This window comes from Melozone crissalis, unplaced genomic scaffold (genome assembly GCF_028551555.1).
Source record: "Melozone crissalis strain CALT ecotype California unplaced genomic scaffold, PUWL_Pcris_2 ptg000019l_1, whole genome shotgun sequence".
In the NCBI taxonomy this organism is placed as follows: domain Eukaryota; kingdom Metazoa; phylum Chordata; class Aves; order Passeriformes; family Passerellidae; genus Melozone; species Melozone crissalis.
The window spans coordinates 24823668-24847019 of NW_026535797.1; the positions used below are offsets into that span (position 1 = coordinate 24823668).

Genomic DNA, 23352 nt, shown 5'->3' on the forward strand with positions numbered 1-23352 from the left:
TCTTGATCCCATGACTTTGTTTTAGCGTTTTTCTCAGGCTTAAGGAAGGAAGGAATAAAGGAGAAAAAGAAACCCCCAAAGCTGTCGGTACATTGTGGTAGAAGTTGCACCAAATTACTCTTGAATGTAAATTCTTTGCTTTTATGATCCATCCCCAGGATATGGGTCTTCCCAAGTCAGTGAGAAACATCATCTGAGGGCATGGTTAAATAGTAAGTAGCTGTGGTCTCTTACCAAGGAAACCCACAAGCATATTTGGCGCGGGAATTTCAACCCCTGCATCACAGTCTGCTACTTCATGCTTGCCAGAAGTGTTCTGTGGACCTCTTTATAAAAAGAATCCATCAGAATCACCTTAACTTTAAAAAGAGATAAAACTAAACTCCCAGGAGGGCGGGTATGAGAAATATGAGGTCAGTTTTTTTCACTGCAGAAAACAAATTGCACAATATTTTTCTTGTCTGTGATGCAGCCTGTCATTATGAAGCAAGCTTCATGACTTGCAGTATTTTCTCCTTAAATAATGCGGAAACAGGATCACAGAGGTGGGATGAAAGTCAGGCTTTGGATAAGTGCTGGAGCTGATGATGTCCTTGGCTTTTTGTTAGCTCATCTGCCCTCTAAGGGATCAGCCCTTCAGAATAAAAGTATGGAAAAAGGCCATAATAATTTTACTTCTGGAAAAGTAATGTAGAAAATAGGCAGGGGTTTCAAGAGTGCAAGGCTTTCTTAAAAAAAATCATTGTTAAAGGGCACATTGGGAAGAAAATATTTTCAGGAGCTTGTTGTTTTTAGAGAAAAAAGACCAAACCACAAATAACTGCTTTATCTATATATCTAATTATGCTCTTTTAAGCTTAGTGCTGGAAGTGGGGAAATGAGACCAGAACTCACAAGGTACTGATAAAAGAAATATAATGCTTTATGAAGGGAATGGGAATATAGTTCTATTTCTGAGTTGGAAGCACAGCTTATAAGAAGAAATTTGTGGCAGGGCACTTCTTACTGTCTGCCAGAACAGCTTCATTCTGAATGATGATTAGAAAAGCCCAGCACATCCATTAATATTATAGCTCATTAAAAACAAAATCTGGAAGTGTGCAATTACTTTAATATCTTTAATTTCTTTTTTATTAAGCTCTTAGAATTTTTTTTGAGGGCAGGAAAAATTCTGCAAGTTACAGCCCTCCAGTCATGAGTGTCTTTTGGTGCAAAAGTAGTTGAATAGGGTACTATTGTAGACCCTGGTTTAGAGGCCCATTTTGGGTGCAGCTACCTTCTGCTTTTATCCAGGCCTTTAAAAAATTTATTGTAAGGCTGTGAGTATTTTTTGTTTACTTAAAAATGTAGACTGACAAGTTATTCAGCTTAGTGTTGTTTGGGTATCTAATACTTTATAGTGTGTGAAGTCTAAATTGGTGATTCTGATGGTCACTGATAGCTGAGAAACTGTTTTAAGAAGAGTAACAAGGTAATGATTGCAAGCTGTGTGTAGTCACTGAAGATGGGAGATTGAAGGATAAAGGAAGATGGCTTTTTTCCCTTATCCTTGAAGGTGCTGCCTGTGCAAACCTGGCACAGTGAAACGCTTGTGAGAGGCTTGCAGTCTGTGTGCTGGCACTGGGCTGTCTGTGCTGCACCTCTGGGTTATGGTCAGGCTGGCAGGGGCCCCTTGCTCCTGATCATTTCTGAATGGGCTGTGGTGGAATAATATCTTGAAACAATCTCTGCTTTACCTTACTTGTTTTAAAGGCTCTTTCCATTCACACACCAAATCCTCCAAAAGCAAGTTGATAAAACTGGCAAGTTACTTCCAGCTGTGAGTGCAAATGTGAGCTCTGGAAAGAGCATCAGAAGAGTTGGTGTTTCAGAGTGAAGTTCAGAGAATCTAAATCAAATGACATGAGGAAACTATCTTGTGAGGAAATCATGTTTGTACTTTTTAAGTCTATTTCCTGACAGTCATCTCCATCTGTAATAAAAAGTGGCAGTAGTGATTGGCCTGTTAACTGATTTGAGGCTGCCTGCAGTGTAGGTGCTTTCCAGCACGGTGCTCTTGGGTCTGGTTGTTTCCTGTGGCCCTTCCTGTGTTCCTGGGAAGGTTTTGGTCTGAGCCCATCTCCCAGCAGTGGAGGGTGCCCGTGTCTCCTTGGGGAGGTGCATTTGAGGAGGGTGGGCAGCAGGGGCAGAGCTGCCTCTGTTTCACTTCAGCCTTTCCCCCTTTAATTCTTTCACTGGTGGAGTGGGTGGGTGGTGAAGGGCAGGTCTGTCTGGGTTTGTTCTTACCTTTCCTGCTCCCTGCACTAGCTGGGGGTGTTTCACTGGTGAAGCAGCTCCTGGCAGTGGATCCTACTCTTTTGGACTGGGCTCTCTGGTAGGGATGTCACTTAGGGCAGCTGTCCAGAAAGCACAGATCAGCACCCAACAGCCACCATGTGCATCCTGCTGTCAAAAGTGAGACTTCCCTTCAGCTCCTCTACCATGGCCAGAAGTGGCCTAAAATGTCCATCAGTGCATGGCTTCAATAGCTGGAGGGGTAAGAATGTTTGCCTGTGGCAGTCTGAGTACAAGTACACCCTTGGCAGCTGAAGAAGAAGTGCAGGATGGAAGTGCTGTGGCTGTCTCAGCAGTGTAGGGGTGGCTGGGCTGGTGCTGGGGGAGGGTTTGGTGGGCAGGCACTTTTGGCACTTGTTCTCCCAAAAGCTAGGGAAAGTAATTTTACTCTTCTCTGGCATTCTGAGGGAATTTCTGTTCAAGGAAATCAATGTGCTGTTTGTAGAGCAGAAGTAAGATTCTGTCATAGCTAACAAATCCTCTGGAGATGGGTCCTACCTGCATACTGTTAATGGCTGCGGCTGGCAGCAGTCGTCTCCTTTTGCTGAATGTAGCTCCAGGCAGGTTCTCAGGTGTTCAGAGTAAAAATAATCCAATGCACAACAGGTAGGAGTTAAAAGTAGCTTAGAAATACAGTACTTGCAGTTATTGTATTTCCAAGTAAAATTACTGAGCAGATGAGGTTCTTTTATGCAGACACTTCTTGTATTTAACTCTGATAAATGAACATCAACCACAAAATGAGGTTAGTATGTCTGCACTGTTAATTGTGCTTTTTGTCTGGACAATATATGAATGCTTTCATAGAAGACCAAAATTATAGCACACCTGAGTTCTCCAAAAAGTTGTGTATGAACCTACAGCAGTTTAGTATTGACTAGCCCCAGGTAATTGTGTAAAGAAAAGGGCCCCAATGGTTTTTCCGATGCCAGTTGCCAGGGGCATGGAAGGACAGTTTGTGGCTTTCAGGTGTGTAATTGCAGGAAGACATGAAAATTTAAAGCTGGTGGCTGAGGTGCTGCTGTACAGAGGTTCTGAGCTAATTCTGTGTGTGGCTGTTGTGTTTGTAGTGTGTTGTGTGTGACAGTCAGTTGCAACCAGATGGGTAACCAGGCAGATTTTCTGCTCCCCCAGTGCTGGTGTGTGGTGTTTGCATCCTCTCCGTAGAAACTGCAGAGATAATACTTAAAAAGTTCTGGGTGGAGTTTGTGCTGCTGCTGCAGGGGCAGGTGCTGAGCAGCGATGCACAGGAAGCAATTGAAGCTGTTGGGAGCGCAGCTGAATTAAAGCAGAGGAAATGATGTAAATGAACTTGTGTTTTTGAAGCACACTGAAAACACCAAGTGCTACTCTTGAGCACCGTTCAGAGTGAACCCATAGTCCTGAGGCTGAGTTGTGAGTTTCTGTGAAATAAAGTCTGTCCTGCAAGAGTATTTTGGGTGACAGCTTTCAGATGGCTTGTGGTAGCACTTCTGCTGTCTCTTAAAGGCTTCCCCAGGCAGTGGTGTCAGAAAGGATGGCACTTGACAGCACTGTTGATGCTGCTCACTGCCCCAGGGGCAGCAGATGCCTTGCACGTGTTGTGCTCTGGTAGAGTGAAAATTGAGACTGCTGAGTGATGGTAGTGTAGTCCATCTTCCATGTGCTCTGTGAGTTCCTGATGCACGTCTTCTGTCTGTACAAGACTTCTGTCTTCTGAAGAAGAGACATACAATTTGTGAGGTAGCAGGATGAGTATTGGTTGCAGACAGTGCTGGCTGGACAGAGGCTGGCATGGCAGGTTTCTTCCCAGCACAGTTCAACCATTGCTCCAGTAAGATTGATCTTCAGGGCAAGCTTTGCCCCAGTGCTTGGCCAAGGACTGGGTGTTAACATCTGAAATACGGTATTAGATTCTGCTATGAAGTGCTGCTATGCATGTTTCTCTATGTTGGATTTTTTTAAATTAGGTTTTGAACAGAATCCAGTGGTTTTGAATTCTTTTGCATTTAACTCTTCAGAATTCCTCCTTAGTTTAAGGTCCTGAGCAGGTGGAAATGATAGGGATTTAAATCAACTGTGTGAGGGGACAAGAAGGGAGGGGGAAAAAACCAACTCTGGACCAGTGTTCAAAGAGTGTAGTAGAAGCTGTTGCCAGTAGAACCATGTGTTAAATACAGCACTTGTGACAAGTGTCTGTGGTAACCACCTCTGTGTCCCTGCTGAGAAGCAAAACAAATTAGAAAAAAAAAAAGTAGTGAGACATGAACACAGCAAAAGAAGAGTGCAAGGAGCCTGCAAAAGCTTAGCAGAGGTTTGCAAAAACTTTTGGCTTCTCTCCCCTTCAGACCGTGAAGATCTCTTCCTGCAGAAAAGGGGAGGAAAGGCAGTTCAAGTGATCCAGACTGACTTCACGGACTTGAAAAACAAAGCAAGAGAGGTGAAGCAGCATAATGCCAGGTGCTCAGTGTTTGAGGTTTCTGATTGTTCATACTGGCAACTCTCTCAATACAAGGAAAATATCAAGATAGACAATTCTGACAAGCTGCTGGCTTTTCTGCTTCCGGTGAAGCTTGGTATTGCTAGTCCTTTAAGAGTAAGTTAATGCTTAGGTATAATGTCATACTCAAAAAATTACAGATGACATTAGCTGTGCTTCTGGAATGCACCAGATGTTTCTCAATTGTTTGGCATCCAGCTTTTGTGGCTGGTGACATATTCGTGGCTGATTTGTTGTGCTGAAAGCAGAACCTGAGCTGTTACACTATATTTTAGCCTTTCTAAAAACATTGATAGTTTGTGTTTCTCCTTCCACCTTCAATTGAGGACTGAGGAATAGCAAAGTGAGCACAGTTTTCAAAACCACATGTGAATTTAAACTATCTGGTTCGGTTTTATTTAAGAGAAACTTGAGGGTGTTTGATTTTCAAAGTATTTTCTTAGGATTTCTGGATCAAGTAGTATTTTAAGCTGGTTTTCCTTGTTTTAAAACTCTCAGGCCAGACTACCCCTTGGACAAAATGCACAGAAATGTCTTCCAATGGTCACTTCAGGATCTTCAAACATGCACTGAGGAGACATGTACAAATATTCCCTGGTCCAGGTAACCCTCAAAAAATTTGGCAATAAATCATTACTTCAGAGAATATTGCTGTGGTGCATAGTTGTCCAACAAAACGTTTTTATTACATTTAAATCAATTTCCTATAAATATTTCTGGTGTTAAGATGGCTATTAATAGAAATTTGAAAGTATTTTTAAGAAAGTTGGATGCACTTGAAAATTTAATTTCTTTTTGTTTCCGCTTCGACTGCTATAGCTGCATCATAGTCTGGAATATTACATCCTTGAAAACAGTATCATGCTTACCATAGGAAAAAAATCCAAAAAAAGGAAAAAGTTTAACTTCTCCACATTATTAAGTCTCTAACTTTTTTTTAAATGCTGGCCAATATGCTGTGCAACTGTTAGAAAGAACACTCTGGGTATGGGCTATCCTTTTCCACCCCTTCATTTGATTACTTAAGAAAAATAAAATCTCTGTGTGAGAGCCACCTGTGAGTGCCTCAAAGGACCTGTTTTGCTCTATAGCATTTTGAGATTTGCTTTGCAGTATGAGGAAACTGAATGTATGACCTTTGTTCTTACCTCCCACAGTGAGAAGTCTTCACTGGCTCCATGTATGAACTTGAATGACAATTACCCTTTAAAAACAGCTCCAGAGTTTACATAGGTTGGCATTTATATTTTCACTATGCCTGGGTTACAGTAGCTATGTTATGTTGATCTCCATATATAGAGAAGTAGATGACAGAGATGGGAGAAAACAGAAGACAGCTTGATTCTGGGAATGCAGTTAGATGTGGAACTCAGGTGAAGCAATTGCAGGAAAACCACGTTATTCTCATCTCTTTGGTTTTGCCTGCTACCATTCCACAGTGGAAGACTGCAGCCATTCTCAATGATTGGTTTTACTAAATAGAACACAGCATCAGTGAAAGTGTACGTGTGCTGTGCAAATGCTGTGCACATGAGCTGGGATCATCTTTTACTGCCCTGTTGCATTTGAGGGAGCAGGCTCATCTTGTGTGGGGGAAATATTTAGCTTTTTAAGTTGTTTAGACGCTTAGGGTGCACAAAGAGTATTTCACCTTTCCTCATTCACTCTGATTCAAGGTGATGCTGTGTTTCTAAGTGTAACTGGTTTTCTGTCCTTCTGAAGCAGGCTGTTTTCTGTGCAGAAAAGCCCTACCTACAGCATTACCTTTTTGAAGACTGCTGGGAGTCTTTAGTTTAATTTCTGCCTCTTGCTGCAGCTGTTGCTTTGTCCTACAGAAAGAGGTATCAACATCTCCCAGCATGTGGTCTAACAGGGACTGTTGTGCATCGTTGAAGATAAGCTGCAGTTGCTGTAAGTGGGATTTAGTTTTGCCTAAGCTGTCCTCCACAGGCTTTTCCCCTTGTTTGGGTGTGCAGTGTTACACAGCTGGAGGGAGGCTCTGCCACCTTTCAGTGGATGGCTGCTGGGTATGGCTGCTCAGGTGTTGTGCCCAGGAACTCAAATGCTGCTGTGTTATAATTAATGCAGCCCCTTGTGGGGACTCTGTCCTTAATAAGGGTTTAACAAAGCCTCATGGTAAGAACAGGCTGGGTTCTTGCCTAATGCTCATGTGAGAAACAACATTACTTTCAAGGTGTTGGGAATACCAGGAGAAGGATCTTCCCTGATAACTGTGCTGAGGTAGCTCTTGTGCCTCTGTTCTTATTTCTAGGTTGAGCTCTAGCAACCAGCAAAGTAGGTGCAGTAAGTGTAGTCATATAAAACTGCTGTTCCTCTAATTTCCTGAGAATAAGGGGAAGACGACATGCTTCACCAAACTTGGAGTTTGTGGTTTTCTTGCCAAATTTAAAAAGAGGAATAGCACCAACAGCAGTGCAGAAACCCACAAGCTAAATAATGTAAGTGATAGGAAAAGTTGTGTCATACAGAAAAGCTACTGTCTTCTGAAAGCTGAAGATAGAAGAGCTTTTCGTGACAGCTGTTCAATAATAATTTTAAAACAAGAAAGCAAGCAAATGAAACTCCTTCAGCCTGTCCTACCTAGGACATCTTACCTAGTTTTTCTTGCCAAGCAGATGTGTCTCTTCATAAAAACAGTAAGGTGACTGAGAGCTGACTTTGGTTTCCTGAAATAGAATAATACTGACCAGTGTGTGGTTAAGGTGTAGCTGGTTGGGTTTCAGTTTTAATACAGCATTTTCCAGACAACTGGACTTGCTTTGGATTCACTGAAGCCAAAGCAGGGCTTCTATTCATAAGCTCATTGCTTGCTTTGGATTAGTTATAAAGTAAATAATGTGAATAATACTGTTCTTTCATTTGTCCACTTAACTACGTAATGGGTTTAGTTTTGTTTAGGAACAACAAATGTCAGGACAAGAGATAACATGCTTGCTTCTCTCATTTATAGGAGATAAAACTGCTCCAGCAAAAGGTTGCTCTTTTTCCATGTTATTTCACAGTAGGTCATGAAAGAATTGTATTTAAACCACTAGAGTACAGTTATTATTTCCTTCAAGCATGACAGTGTGACTACTTTTTCCAGGCATTGTCATGGCAAAAATGCCACCATTTCTTGGTTGTTGGATATCACCTTCTGGTTGCTTTTTCTGAGAACAGAGGCAATAAACCCCACAGCATTTCCTATTCTGTCGGCTTGGCAAGCTGGTTTGTTTTTCTGCCCATGTGCATGGGGCAGGGAAGGGGTGTGTGGTGCATGAGCAGGATGGGTCCTTCCTGCAGCCCCCAGGGCTGTGCTGCTGTTGTAAAAACACATTCCTGGGAACTTGAAACTCAGCCAGAAATTGCAAGAGAGAGTTTGGGCAAGCTGTAAAAGCATGACCTGCTTGATTGTTCTTGATCTCTGAGATGATTGAGCACTGCTATTAAAATGAAACTCTACTCTTTTCTATGTTTCTGTGTTTTACAAGTCAGTACAAAGTCTGTTGATTCACTTGCTTATCCTGAAAAGATGTAATTAATAAGCAGGATCTAGTCCTTGGAAAAGGCAGGGTTTTTACTGATTTTATATCTCCCTGGTGTTGAGAGTGAGTTGACCTATCACATGAAACAAGGGAGATAAGAAACCTGATATATCTTCCCTGTATACTGCAGCCTCTGATGTTGCAGAGGAAACTTGTGGAGGTTTGGTCTTAATTTTATTTTGGAGCACAGCGTTTCTGCTGGCAAAACAACAATGTTGCTTTTTGTAGTAGAAACTATTTGCATGGAGAATATTATTTTTTGAGTAATAAATCCTGTGTTTGTTGCGCTCTTCACTGAAGTAACTTTTTCCTATGGTTCCCATGCCTGAACTGCTTATTCCTGGTATACTGTGAGTTCTAGAATGGTCCTCTTGCCAAAGGCATGATTTTTTTCCCTTCTCATTTAGAAATTAAAGAAATATCTGATGTTACCTATTGCAGATATGCTGAGCACTTTATGTGATGAATTTTAATGTGGACAGTTCACCACTGTTAATTTTTTTTCCCACGTCTTTTATTAAAAATGAAGTGAGATGCTCAGTGATCAGTGCACAGTCATCATTGTTCCCCTGTTTCCCCCATGGGACTCTGGCTTTGGCAGAGGAAAGGAAACTGATGAAAATCAAGAGGTAGCTTGAAAAATTCCTTTTGGTGTCAACCAGGTAAGGTGAGCAACAAAACTGAGGCAAAGCTGAAGTTCAGTGCTGATCAACTAAAGGGGGGTGTTGGGATTAATTGGAATAGTATGTCATATTCTAAACTTTCAAGAAGTTGAAAATAAGCTTTGTTGCATATGCTTACCCTGGGCAGTGGTTGCAATGTGTACAAGCAAAACTTTCAGATTGTTCAGAATTCAGTGTGAAACTGGTAAGGTCTAAAATACTTTGTGATTATTTTCACTTTCCTATTGGTTTTATTCAGTGTGGGTTGTCTTTCCATAAATTGATAGTGCCTTTTAACTTGTCTGCCATCCAGCAGTGCATGTGTGTGTATGCTTGGGAGGCAGAGCCACAGCTGAAAGCATATCAGGTGGCAGAACTGTAATAAAAAGATGGGGTTTTTTGTCAGTAAAGAGGGTGAGATTCTTCACTAGTTTTCCATGGAAAGTGAGAAATTCAGCAGTTAATTCTTGTGAATTTTTCCCTCTCTTCCTTTCTTCCTAACAGCTGACAAGTCTGACTTAAGTACTAACTCAACTAGAACTGTGTAATAAAACCCTGGACAAATTCTTTTGTCTTTTCTGAGGATATACCTCAGCAGACTCTCTAAGCAGAGATGAAGTGATGTGTACCTAAGGTATGGTTTGAGGCTTTTCACTCTGGGGTTTCTGCAACAGCAGATGCCCAGCTTGCTTTGTGTTTGGTTTCAGCAGGTGAGCAGATAAAGGTGTGCCCAGAGCTCCTCTAACATTCCAAACTATCCTGTTCTCAGTGGCACTCTTCTTCAGAATAAAATGGAATGTGCAGGGGATGACATTGGACCTTATGTTTTCATTGTGTAACTTGCCAAGAAGAGAAATATGTGTGTGGAGGAGGCTTAAGGCAGTGAATATCTGTGGCATCTGGGTGAAATTATGAACAATACAATAACTCTCAGCTGGAATTTCATGAGCAGCTAAACAGTGTCCATCTAGGGCATGCTGAATGAAAAGGACTGGTCTAAAGTAAAACATGCTCACACAAGGAAAGTCCCCACAGTCTGGCATGAAGCCAGGTGCATACTGAATTAGGTCACTGCCTTAAGTGTGATGTTTCCCCACTTCAGAAGGATGTACTCATCCTTTGCTGCAAGGAACAACAACAGAATGCTAATATAATTTTAAAAATGTAAGCATTTTCAATTAGCATGCTGGTCTGTTCCCTTGTGCTTAGAGAATCAATGAACTTTTTTGTAAGGAACAGAAACATTTCCATTGTTGAATATACAGAAGACCCTGGAAATGCAGGAAGTATTAACAACCAGATGCCTCTGGAAAACCTGCAGATCTTTATAAGACTTGTGTGAATCTCAGATGTCTCATTCTTTGGAGATCATACAGACTACTGCAAATAGACTAGTTCTGAAGAACTGATAGGAGTTAAATACCAGCATGCAATAATAGCAGGTGCAATTTAAAGTTTTGAGCTTAATATTTAAGCTCTGAAATTCCAGGGACTTCTGTGTGATTACTAATTACCAGGTAATCTTACTGTCCTTTTTTATAAACTTCAGAATGTTCTTTATAACCCAATTAATTTCCCTATTGTGATTTTTGGAATCCCATGTGCTTTTGTTTGTTCTGGGGTTTCACAGCCTGCTTTCTCTTGTAATCATGTTCTACAGCCTAGTTACTGGAATTCCTAAAGTAGGGCTGTGCCAGACCAGATTCAGATCAAATTTGGGTTGTAAATATGCAAAATAAGGGCATTTTTTTCCCCTGTTCTCTGAAAAGAGAGAATAGTGAAATAGAGTGCTCATAAGCTCTCCTTTTCTAATGGGAAAAAAGGAAGCAAGATTCTTACTGCTTTCACTCACTCTGTGAAGTACTCAAGATTAAATGTATCTTAATCCTTTATGGTAACTTCCCTCAGCAGAAGTAGTACTGAAGGGAAAAAAAAAAGATGTCAATTGGCTCAGTTCCCAGTGCTTTAGCAAACTAACCTACCCATTCAGCTCTCCACGTGCAATTTAAAATTTTAATGTTCGACATAACTGGTTGCACAAACATTCCTGGCCTTTCAAGGCCACGGTGAAGCTCTAGCGGGAGAAATGCCTGTTCTTTATGCTGAGAAAACGGTCAAACAGCAATAGGCACTGCCTGTCTCTGTAAAAGGCTGTCTTGTTAACAGGATTGTCACTGGCCCATAGATGCAGGGTTTCAGCTCATGAAGGGATACTTAGAGCCTAGAAGGGCAAGTGGTGCAGTTCGCATTGCTGCAGGAGTGGGTTATTGTGTATATTCCCTGGGCACCCCTCGGGGCAGGGCAGGGCAGTGCCCCTGTCAGCCCTGTGCTCTGAGCAGGGGAAGGGCTCCTGGCAAGGGCCAGGAACCTGCAGTGCCCAGCAGGGAGTCCCTGCAGGGTGTGTTGGCTTCCCCAGTCCAGGCTCACCATAATGATGAATGTTTGGTCACAGTGAAAAAGGTGGGAAGAGCAAGAGTTCTCTCACTGCCCCCTGCTATTCTCTGAGGGGATCTTCATCTCCTGGTACATTGTGTCCTCTTGACACCACATCAGGAGATCTGCTCTCCCTTGCTCTTAAGACATGAATGAGACCTAAAGAAACTGTGTGACTCATCAAAGTTGAACACAGGGCAATTTATTGGTGGAGCAATAATTGACTACAAAAGCCTGCTAGAGCTCCATCTTCAGAGGTATTGATTTGTCAGTTAACAACAATTAGTATAGTTGGGGCTTGATTTACTGATATTTTATGCAAGTTAGATAGTTTGGTCATTTTTCTGTATGCCTTTACTGATTGAAAATGTGTCAGCTTCTGCATGGAGTAGCTTTAGTACAGTTTAGCATTTACTGAGTTTTAACGAAACTTATGGTTCTTTATGCTATTAATTGTGGCTTCACCTCTTGCAGTCTAACAGAACAAGAATTCAGTAAGAAATGTAATAAATCATCATATGGTTATCTTTGTACTAAAGAAAGCTTGGGAGGGTACTGTATCATTTCTGTGAAGTGGTTTTATCCTGTAGAATTTTTCTTCTGTCTCCCTTGATTCATCACATCTGGATACTGGTCAGTAGTCTGAGGATACATCTGGAATTGATCACTCTTTATAGGCATTCAACTTGCATTTATATAATATTGTGTTTATGCAGTGAGGAGTGACTAAATTCTGGCTTGTCTGGACTTGAAAGGATGTTATCTAGTATTCAGTTGATAAAACTGTTACTTATTTTGTACCTGAGTCTCCAGTGGCTTTCCATGAGTTCCAGAAGCTTCAGTTTCAGATGAGTAATTGCCTTTAATCTGCTGTACTAAGAATTTCTACATAATCTGTTTAAATTATTTATTAACAGGGACTTTAGCACTACAAATACTAAAAACTGCTTTGAGCAGTCCTATAGACTTCAGCTGGACAACTCTTAGGGTGTGCAGCTCTTGCCAAACTTGGTGTGGATGATATGCCTGCAAACTTTGTGTGGCTGTGGCAAGCATTGCTGCTGGTGGTATCAATAAGGCATTTACAGGTCTTTCAGGCCTTGCAATTGGAACTTTCTTGCAAGTGAAGAGGCTGAATATGATACCACCAGTGATCAGGGGTGCTGATCCTGGTGCTGGAAGCTGAGTGGGAAGGGAGAAGTGTCACAAAGACACAATCAGGGAGCGACAGTGCCAGGTGTTTGCTGTAAACACACGGGGAGCATTGTGGCACCCTGAGTGGCTCTCAGGGTCAGCACAAGATGGGCTGGGTGGCAGCTGGCAGTGCCAGATAACTCTGCCTGACCCATGCAGAAGGAGTATGGGAGTGAGCCATTTTTTTCTAGTCTCCTAAGGATAGTGAAACTAAACTGGGAGTCTCAGAACTTCCCCCAAACCATAATTGCATAACGCAGTCAAAATGGATGTAGAGCTAATAGGTCCCTGGATAAATTTTAATGAGCTTCACTTATTTTATACAAGCAAATTTTAAATGAAAGTATTTTATTAATGTTGAAAGTAGACTAACATGCATTGAGCTTACTTCTTACTCTTTTATGCTGTCGTTGAAGAGGCCCATAAAACATTTAGCTGACTCGGTGCTGAGCAGGACTTTTGGTATCCCCCTCTTGCATAACTGTGGGCTGTTTCTCTGGTCTTTCCCTCTAGGTTGGTTTGGACACTCATGTAAGAGTGTGACCCATGAAGTGGTCACTGCCTCTTCATGCTAGCCCAGCCATGTCACAAGATGGAAATATTAGCAGATGGATAATCTCAGGATCCCTTTCATCAATCAGGGATTGGTGTTGAATTTGAATTTCTTTTGAATTAGACTTAATCTGAAATGCGGTTTCAGTAAACTTTGATATTAAAAGCTATAATGATTTATTCATAAGTGAACAGTTATGCCCTGAAAGGTATTTACTTCAAGTAAAAGCAAATGAAATTGCAAGCTTCTGCTGCTTCAAAATAGTTCATGAGGATTTTTTTTTAAATTTTTTTTTTTTAAGTAGCTTAGAGGAGTAGGAAAGGCATGGGATTTGTTGGTATCTTTTTTTCCTCCCACAGAGTAAAACAAAGCAAAAAGCCCAAGAAGGAAGGGGGGAGTTAAAGCAAATGTGAAATAAACTGTGGTGAGACTATAAGAACCGTTACTGCTTTGGCTAGCTGTGTGACAAATGCATTTTATTGGGCTGTCCATATCCCTGTTTTCCAGACACTGTGTCAGAGGGAGCTGCTGATGGGTAATGCAAAAAAAGAAATGTTTTTTTGCTCTCCCTTTATCACTTCTTCCACCATCGGTCTTTTGCATGCATGTATTAGAACTTTGTTCATTGTTTCTCAAATGACTGTCTGCTTTGTAGTTCTAATATGCACCTTTCTTTTAATTTTAGGTTCTGTCTTCGTTTTGCTGACTCAAACCACAGATTCCAAGGAAAGGAGGGGAAGTGGAATAAAATACTCAAGTGCCAGAGGAAAAGCAAGACTAGCCAATGAAAATTATTATTACTGAACTGTAGATTGCTCTCACACATAGTGGGGGGGGGGAAATTGCTGTCTGTTCAAAGCTTACAAAATTACTTTTGCAGATTTCCTTCACAAAACTTCAAATAAGCTAGGCCCCTTCAACTAGGGCTGAATTAGGAAATGGAAATATGATTCCTTGCTGGTGTCTTCAATCTTCCTCTGCCTTTGCAGGCTTTTTTTGTTTGGGGTAGGAAATCCTGAACAAATTGTATGGCGTCAGCCAGACTTACAGTTGATGGTTATGGATGACACAGGAACTTCAGATTTGCATCTCTGCAATGACACCTGATTAAGGCAAAGCTTGAAAACTGCACATCTGCTATGTTACCACAACTTGTAGTAGCTATTACAGTTGTGATTTCTCTCTAAGATTTGAAGTCTGGGGTGATGTCCCCTGGAAAGCAAGAGCAGATAATTAATCTTTTAGGATTGGAAGCAGAAATAATATGAGAATGCCCAGAAGAGGCTTAGTAATTCAAGCCAGGACTCGTTGGCTGTTGGTGGGCCTTGCTTTACTATTCAGTTTAGTCCTGCTCATGTATTTGCTGGAGTGTGCTCCACAAACAGATGGCAATGGATCTCTGCCTGGTGTTGTAGGTGAAACCATGGGTAAAGAATACTATCAAGCTCTCTTGCAGGAACAAGAAGAGCATTATCAAAACCGAGCTACCAGTCTGAAACGTCAGATTGCCCAGCTAAAGCAAGAGCTTCAGGAAATGAGTGACAAACTGAAATCCCTGCAGGAAAAAAAGAGCCCTAAGGTTAATGGCATGAACTACCAGGGCACCAAGGAACAAACATCCAATGATCTCCTAGAGTTTCTTCATTCCCAGATTGACAAAGCTGAGGTGAGCGTGGGGGCCAAGCTGCCGAGTGAGTATGGAGTCATTCCCTTTGAGAGCTTCACATCCATGAAAGTGTTCCAGTTGGAGATGGGGCTCACTCGGCATCCGGAGGAGAAACCTGTGAGAAAGGACAAACGAGATGAGTTGGTGGAAGTTATTGAGGCTGGCCTAGAAGTTATCAATAATCCAGATGAAGAAGATGGACAAGATGAAGATGATGGAGTAGGAGACAGGCAGCTGTATAGTGAAAATGATTTTATAGAAGGTATGTTTACATGCTTCCCAGCCCCTCAGCAGAATGTCACAGCAGGCATTTAATGGGGTTTGTACTTTTAGGTGTTTTACATTTTTGAATAGAGTCTTGAAGAGTTATTGCACAATAAGAGCCTTTATTTCTGATGATGAGGATGTTACTCCTTCATTATCTTGTGTTTTTCATGGAGTAACAAATGCATTTCAGAAGGACTCACCACAAGAGGTGTACTGGGGAAGCTGTATCTGCTTAAAATACATATGCATTCCTAATTGATAGTAGCCAAAGTCAGTGTGACACAGCTGCTTATGGTACTAAATAACTGAAAGACTTGGAGTGAAACTGATGGCACTGGGAGGGAGAAATTGATTCATCTCTGTGGTTCCAGACTAGTTAAACAATCCAGTATGAAGCTACATGGTTTTCCTTCACTCATCTCTGTGCCACTTTACTTAATAGTGAGGCATTTGAGTTCCTTAGAGCTGGCACAGTCCTACTGGAGGGAGAGGTAGGCTGGGTTCCAGGCCTGTCAGCTGAAGAACCTGGAGTCCTGAATAGACCTTTCATGGTACACAGTTATGGGGTCTGCTGAGCTGGACAGCCTTGAACTGTTCTCTTATTTTCTTTTCAGTTTTGTCTCAGTTCCTGTAAGTGTAATTGCAGAACACATATTATTATAAAGGCCTATGTAGCAGTTAAACTTTGGACACTTAGTAAGGCCCTTAAAAGGTGCAGTAGTGACAAATCCCATAACAGGTGGCTTTCAGGGTGTGGTCTCCTGCAATGGAAATAAGTATTATCAAAAAATGCCCTAGTACCTCTTCTTCATAGTTACGGTAATAAATACAGTTCATGCTGCCATTAAAGACCAAACGGTGGACCATGTTATAAGACCATGACTAGAGAAGGTGTTCTGTAGTGAGTACTGATAGCTGTATTATTAAGCAGCCATGCTGGAGAAAGGTACCATTGGCCTTGAAATAATGGGTTCTTTCAGTCTCACATGATGTGATTGGTCTGTAGTGCAAAAAGTCTGTTTTTAACAGCTATTGTGTTTAAAGTTTGATGAAAGTACTCTTCTTCATTCCAGAAGGTGGTACAGGCCTGGTATCCACTCAGCTGGGTCAGTGCAACACAGCCTGTGTTGGGCTCTTAGTACAGTTCTCATTTAAAACCCTATTATTTTTTCTAGGGGTTATCATTCTTGGGCTGTATTTCTACATTAAGTACTCAGCTGCTTTTCCATTGCTCTTTTAGATATTGCTTGTACTCAAGTGGATTTTTATTTTACCATGACTGAAATAGCTGTTGATTTTTTAGTGCACTGCCTTTAATGACAGACATTCAAGAAAGCAAGTAGTTTTAAGACCTTAGAATTACACTTTGTACCTCTGCCCACACCAGAATTTGTTTTTGGAAATCAAACTCATTTCCTTTTGATGTAAAGACAGTAACTTCTAACACAGGGTTGCAGGAACTATAGGGAAAGACAAGTCTTTTATGCTGCATGTATGGGTGTGTTAGCAACCAGCCATAGTGTTATCTAGATCTATTAGTATCTTTCTTCAGACAGAAGTTGTGGATTGTGTGGGTATTCTGTGGGTTTTTATGTGCAAATACTACTGGCTAATTTAGCCATCAAAAAAGAGGCATATTTTGAATGTTAGCGTATATTTCTCCACCCCTGTTCTTCCTGCAGTCACAGTTTAGAAGCAGACCCAGGCAGTGTTGGTGCACACAGGTCCCTTGCCCTGCAGCCCTGTAAACAGGCTCTAGCACTCTGCCTGGGCATCCCATTTTGGTGGAAGTGCACTTGGAAAGCTGATGCCATTCTGTTTATAAAATACTAGTCCCTTAAGCTGTCCTAGACTGGTAGGATCAAAGTGCCTAGCAGGTTTGGGATATCAGCTGAAGTCAGAACAGATCCTGTAACTGTCTTAAGAGCACATCCACATTGTTGCTGGATTAGTGTTGCTCATTTAGAGAAACAGTTTTTAAAGTTGGCCTCAGTTGAGGCATGTAATTTAAGTTCTACATCCTCTTCAGTTGGTAATTATTTTGTAATAAGTGGTTTGTGACTAAAACTAGAGTATTGTGCAATTTGAACCTGGAGGCTGAGAAACTTGGTGTGTGGATTATTTTTTTTTTTTCACTTCTGGGAAAAAAGACAAAACATGGTACTGCATTAGTTAATACATAACCATCATGTTTTGTGCTCAATATAGATAAGTTGATTTTGTATTCTAACTTGCAGGATTTTTTTCCTCAAAACTAGTACATATCTGTATACAAAAACTTATCCACAAAACTGTACTGCAAGAAATTTTTATTCTGAAGCCTTCTAGCTTGTTACCTCAACAGGCTATTTTTATGTAGGTCAATATTTGGTTCTGGGAATTATGTCTGCTCTTTTCTTAGACTTGTGAAATAGTAGACTAAACTTTGAACCATGTAAACTTTTGCGATATGTACTTTCAGGTACACTCTTCTTAGGGAATTTGGTGACTGTTTAATTAAGTTTAGAACCTCTTTACTTATAGATTATTTTACTTAATGGTGTCTTTTAATGTCTGTTGATTATGTCTGAAGGTCTTTCCCAGAATTGCCTCTGATGCCCAGTGAGTTCACTATCATTGTCTTCATTTGAAAAAACATCAAGAATTTTTTTTCTTACTGTGTTTTAGGATTTAATCTATACTGGAGTAACTTGAGACAACTAATACTAATAACATGAATTTTAAATTGATCTGCTTTCTGTTTTAAAAATAAGAATTTCCTAAATAAACTTTTTTCTGAAAAAGTACACTTAATTAGCCCATAATAGTTATGGTAGTCTGAATCTACTGATTTTTATTACTCTTAACACTGGGCAGGCCAAAAAAGTTCCACATGCATGCTGAAGGATGCCAGCTTTGTTGTTGCACTCTGTGTTTTTGCAGTGTGTCCTGGATGTAACTGTTGATGCCTCGCTGCATGCTCAGCCCTGTGGGCTCTGCACAGAGATGCTCTGTGGTGGGGCAGGGAAGCTGTGTCCACAGCAGGGAGCACTCTGGCCAAGTGCTTCCTGAACTCAGGCTACTTTTTTAGTGCTGCAAGACAGAGCAGTGATCCAAATCTGCTTTGTAATTCTGATGAGGCAGATCTATCACAACCATACTATGGTTATGTGCAGGCTTTGCGCAGTAACACTAAGTAAAAAAAAAGATTTCTAAGTGTGTATTACAACTACAAAGATAACTTTCTGAAAACTTCAAATTGTTTTTCACAAAGCTCAGTTGACTTGCTCTGCCGATGAAGGGAAAACCAGCAAATTCCTCAGCTCTGTTTGCTGTACCTATTTTCCTTTGCAGAAACCCATAATGAAATTTCCAGAATTCTAATATTAACAGAAGAAAAATCTGACCTGAAAAAAGTCTTGTTGTGCAGTTACTATTTGAGAAACCCTTTGAAGTGTTTTTTTTTTCTTAGTGTTTACATTAGACCTAAGTGTATGAGAAACAAGAGTATCCTGTTCCCCCTGGAAGAAGAGTATCCCTAGAGAGGATAAAAGATGCAATTTTACATATTTTCACAAATGAATGGATTTAGGATTATGAACAATAGACCTAATTGCTGGACTGCATGTTCTAAGATAGTCTTCCATTAAAAATAGATTTCTTTGAGATCAGTATTTGATAATATTGAGAAATAGAGAGTAATTCAGAGGAGATAATAGTATTGCCTCTGTCTGTTCCCTTTCTCCAGAAGCATGTGACATTGAGTCTTGAAGGGTGATAGAGAAGCCTTGAGGAGCCTTCATGGACACACTTCACTATCAGTGTAACTGGCTTATTTGGGTTTACATTTATCAGTGTAATTGGCTTTTTTAATCAAGAGATTACAAGCTCTTCCATTGCACAAATGTTTAAAATTAACTGTTGGAAAATAGAAGCACTAGCGTGTTTTCAAAAGCTAATTGGCAATTAGCTAATTGCTAATAAGGATCTTGTTATTGAATCTCTAGCAGTGCTGTTTGGGTCCATTTCTCTTGCTTCTGTGTTTCCAGTTGAAACTGGGAAAAATCAGGCAACTTTCTTTAGGTCAGTATTGAAAAAGAAGCCTTCCCACCCCCACCCATCCTTGGAATGTAGAAATCCTTTATTCCCATGTGCAAGCTTCCAAGTTTTTGCCATCCCCATAACAATGTGGACTGCTGGTCATGCCAACAGCCCTGTCTGTGTGCTGCATAGGACCAGCAACTGGCCCCTGTCCTGGGAGCTTCAGTGGAGAGCTCTCATACACAGCAAAAGAACCAGACCCATCTGCAAGCCTCAGACTAAACACTGCCTGGTAGTTGTAAAGCAAGTAATATTCAAGGCAATAGAAGAACAGCTTCTTGGCTTTCATAGTAACTCATCCCCAGGATTCCTGTGTTTAATTTGTTTGGTGAGAAGCAGAACTTCTGCAAAGGGAGTAAAGCTTCACAGACCAGGAATAGCAGCTGTTAAATTATTTCTGCTGCTTTTTACCTCTTTGCTTGTGGAGTTCTCTTTTGGATGGCAGCCAGTGTATGCTAGTTGCAAGGTGAGATAACAGGTTTTATTAAATGAGGCAGTTCCAAGTGTTAAAAACTTGAATACACTTAGAAGTAAACCAGATATGGGTTCTTTTTCTGGCTGTTCTCAAATCTGGCTTCTGTGCATAGAGACTTTAGTCCCATAAAAGTATTCAAATTAGTAGATTAGCAACAGGAGCTACCTCATAGCAAGGAGAATAACTCCAGGAGTAAATACTATTTAAAAGAAATGTGGCTCTGGTAGCATGTTGAGATTCAAAAGTTTGGAATCTTGTATTTCAACAATTGAATGTTGGCTAGACTCTGTTCCAATTTGAATTTGCATATTAAGGTCTTTATGAAGTTATAGCAGTGGGTTTTGCTTTAGTTTAATTTTTTTTTAATTAGTCTAGAAAGTTTAACTTTCTACTTCAGCCTTCTGTTGTAGACTGTCATCTAAGCTTATAGTTTGATTTAAGATAAGCTATTGGCAGCTGTTAATCTTCACTTAATGTTGTAAATGGTATTTTTTTCTGTAAACAGCTATTGGATAGCAGAGAAAATAGTAAAATATAAAATACTGAAGGTTGATTTCCCCAGGAGTCCTAGTCCAAAGTATTTGCTGTCTATTACATGAAAGTGTGATGTATGAGCACCGTGGTGCATGAGCTGCTCCATTAACCAAGATGCTGTTTTCAGCTACTGTGCTGGAGTGTGCAGCACAATGAGTTGGAATGGAAAAGGGTTGAGAGGGATTTAAAATCATCTGCTGCTTCTGGCAGTCAGCACTGTGGGCTTTCATTGTTTGAAACACCATTTTCAGTGCTTGTAATTAATAATGATTTGAAAATAAGCATTAAAATGTGATGCATAATTATGCATCTCTGTGCTGACAAAAGCACAAATGTGAATTTCAGTCTCTTAAAGGAGAGCATTGCAGAACTTTGTTCAAAGGGTTAAAGCCTCTCAGCTGAGAGCTTCAGTCATCACTGACTTGCCACTAGTGTGATGGACCAGCTTGTTCTGCTGCACCGTGTGTCCCACAGCCCCTCTGTGGTGCTCATCCACGTTGTCCCTTGGGTCTGCCCATGCATTGTCCACAAGACAGGTGGGATTACAGACCTGGGTATGGGAGGGCTGCAAGAGAGACTGGGCAGAAGGAGGGAACATCAGTGAATGAAACTGGCTTTGGTTTGGGGATGGAGGCTGGAGCAGAGGAACACAGAGGTGGATTTAGGGAAAGGATTTTTTCTTTGTGAATGGAATCTGGGATATAAAGAAAGAAGTTAGGTCAAGGTGGTGTGCACATTCCTTTGCTTCTTGTGTTGAAAGAGAAGGGAACATGGAGAATACTTGCCTGGGCAGAGGGAGGGACACAAAGCTCTGTCATCCCTTCTTTCTGGTTCCTGAGACAGTCACACTCAAGGTGCTCTAAGGTGGGAGCTGCTTCCTTTGCATACTTTGTCTGGTGTTGATTTCAGTTGCAAAAAAAGACAACAAAAAGGACACTTATCAATGCTGGGTGCAAAAGAGAACCTTTTGTGTCGCTGGTGTGGTTTGCCTGCTCTGTGGCCTGCCACCAGCTGCTTTCTGGGTGGGAGCTTGGGAGGGATTTCAGCTGCTGAGACTGGCTTGGAGAAGGGGCAGTTCAGGGCAGCCAGGTGCAAGGAAATGCAGCGTGTTAGGGCAGGGGTGTGCATCCCTCCCACTTGGGAATATGCAGCTCTTTGTAACTTTCTCTATGGTCTGGATGGCCATTTAACTGGAATGCAATGCCAGTTCACGGTGTAGCTTGTGATACTTCTGGTTAATACATCTTTTCCTTGCTGGTGAGAGGAAAGCAGAGATGGGATGAACATAAGACATTTTTGTTGGAGGATTTTTCCTGTCATCATTTCTTACTCTCAGGTTAGCATAGATATGGAATGATGAGCCTCAGTCCTTTCCTGTGTGGTGTAAAATTAGAGTCTATTGGTTTAACTTCCTTCTTTGATGGCCCTTAAAGGCCCATGTTCTGAAAGGGACAGATTTTTTTCTACCCATTTGGAGTAAAATATCTCTCAACAGATAGTCCTGTTTCTGGAGGGAGTAGCACTTCTGTATTGAAGTGTGACAGCCACATAGAAAAACTTCTGCCTATGTCCTTAGAAGTGTATGGGTTAGTAAAGTACCACTTATTTGTCAGATAGAAAACATTAATTACTGGTCAGCAGTGAAAACAATTTAAAAGCATTCCAGCATTATCACACAGTTGTTTTGTTTAAATGCCACATGTCAGATTTTGCAGACTTTGTCAAGCAATTACTGTCATTTGTTCTGCCCACAGAACAAATTTTGCTTTTCTTGTGGTGATTACTGGCCAGATGATCTCAGATTTTACTGTGGGCTAGCTCAGTGCTAGATGCTTATTGAAGGGCTTAAGAACAGGCAATATTAGACTTCAGCCATCCTTTTCCTTAGTAAATAGTTGAATTCCCTTTTTGTTGGGAAGACCCAGCTCCAATAGAGGAATTGGCATAGGACCATGAAACCTGTCTCTAAGAAGCAGGGAAAGCTGGAGTGAATTTGGGATTGTTTCTCAGGTCTGACCTAAAATGGTAGAAGGGTGACTGTGATGGATAACCCTTTGTGGAAATTTCATAGAGTTTTAGGAGAAACCCAGAAGCTTTGCCCTCACTTCTTTAGTTGTAAAGAGAACCAGTGTGTCTGAAATAAAACTGCTGGGATCTTTGACTTTGATATTACTTGTGTGACTTATTCTTCAGGTTACTATCGTACAGAGAGAGATAAGGGGACACAGTATGAGCTGTTTTATAAGAAGATGGATGGCATGGAGTACAGGCATGTCACCTTGTTCCGACCTTTTGGACCCCTCATGAAAGTGAAGAGTGAAACAGTCGATATTTCTAGATCGATCATTAACGTTATTGTTCCTCTTGCTGGAAGAACTGAGGCATTTGCACAATTTATGCAAAACTTTAGGTAGGTGCATGAGATTTAATAGTGAGCTGTGTTCCTGATTTTCAGTGTTTTGTTTTGTTTTCAGAGTGAAATCCTGTTCTGGTTGAGTTGCATCAGAGCTAATGATTCCAACATTGTGTGGAACTGCCTTGGGATGTTTGTAATTGAACCTACTGTATGGAGAAAACATTCCTTCTAAAAGGGCTTAAGAGATTCTCTAACTGCAGCAAAATGACCAAAAGTCAGGGTCATTGTGAACCTGGACACAGATGATTTTGAACATAATTTGTGTATTTGCATCAGTTGGGGAGTGCCTGTTTATAAAAGAAGGTATTGGAATGTGACACACAGTATTGGAACCTTCTGATGTAAATGGGCAGGATGGGGAAAGAAGAGGGGAAAGCATCTCTTCTTGTTTTCTTTGAAGCCATTTGGTGATGGCCAGAACACTTCAATCTGCTAATTGTTTTTAATGCTATAGCTTTTAAGTACCTAAAGTTTTTTGTTGTGTTTCAGGTATTTACTAATATCAGCTTATCTTTGGGCTTACAGGGATGTGTGCATTCATCAGGATAAGCGTGTTCACCTCACAGTGGTGTACTTTGGACAAGATGGTCTATCAGAAGTGAAAAGCATCCTAGAATCTGTGGCTAGGTAAGTATGTCAATCCAACATCAGTTAGTAAAACTGGCATTTTAAACAGCTTTTAAAAAAGAATGAAGAAATAAACCAAATAAAGCT

The 23352-nt window shown here is 40.9% G+C and overlaps 1 protein-coding gene across 1 annotated transcript in view; it reads left to right on the plus strand.

The window, feature by feature from the left end:
• The window catches only part of CSGALNACT2 (chondroitin sulfate N-acetylgalactosaminyltransferase 2), a 31362-nt gene that overhangs the window by 1681 nt on the left and 6329 nt on the right, over positions 1–23352 (plus strand). Inside the window, exons 2-4 of the mRNA XM_054277330.1 lie at positions 13886–15128; positions 22416–22632; positions 23164–23265. Of these exons, the coding sequence (XP_054133305.1) occupies positions 14465–15128; positions 22416–22632; positions 23164–23265 (983 nt within the window). The 5' untranslated portion in view covers positions 13886–14464. The remainder of the gene's footprint in view (positions 1–13885; positions 15129–22415; positions 22633–23163; positions 23266–23352) is intronic.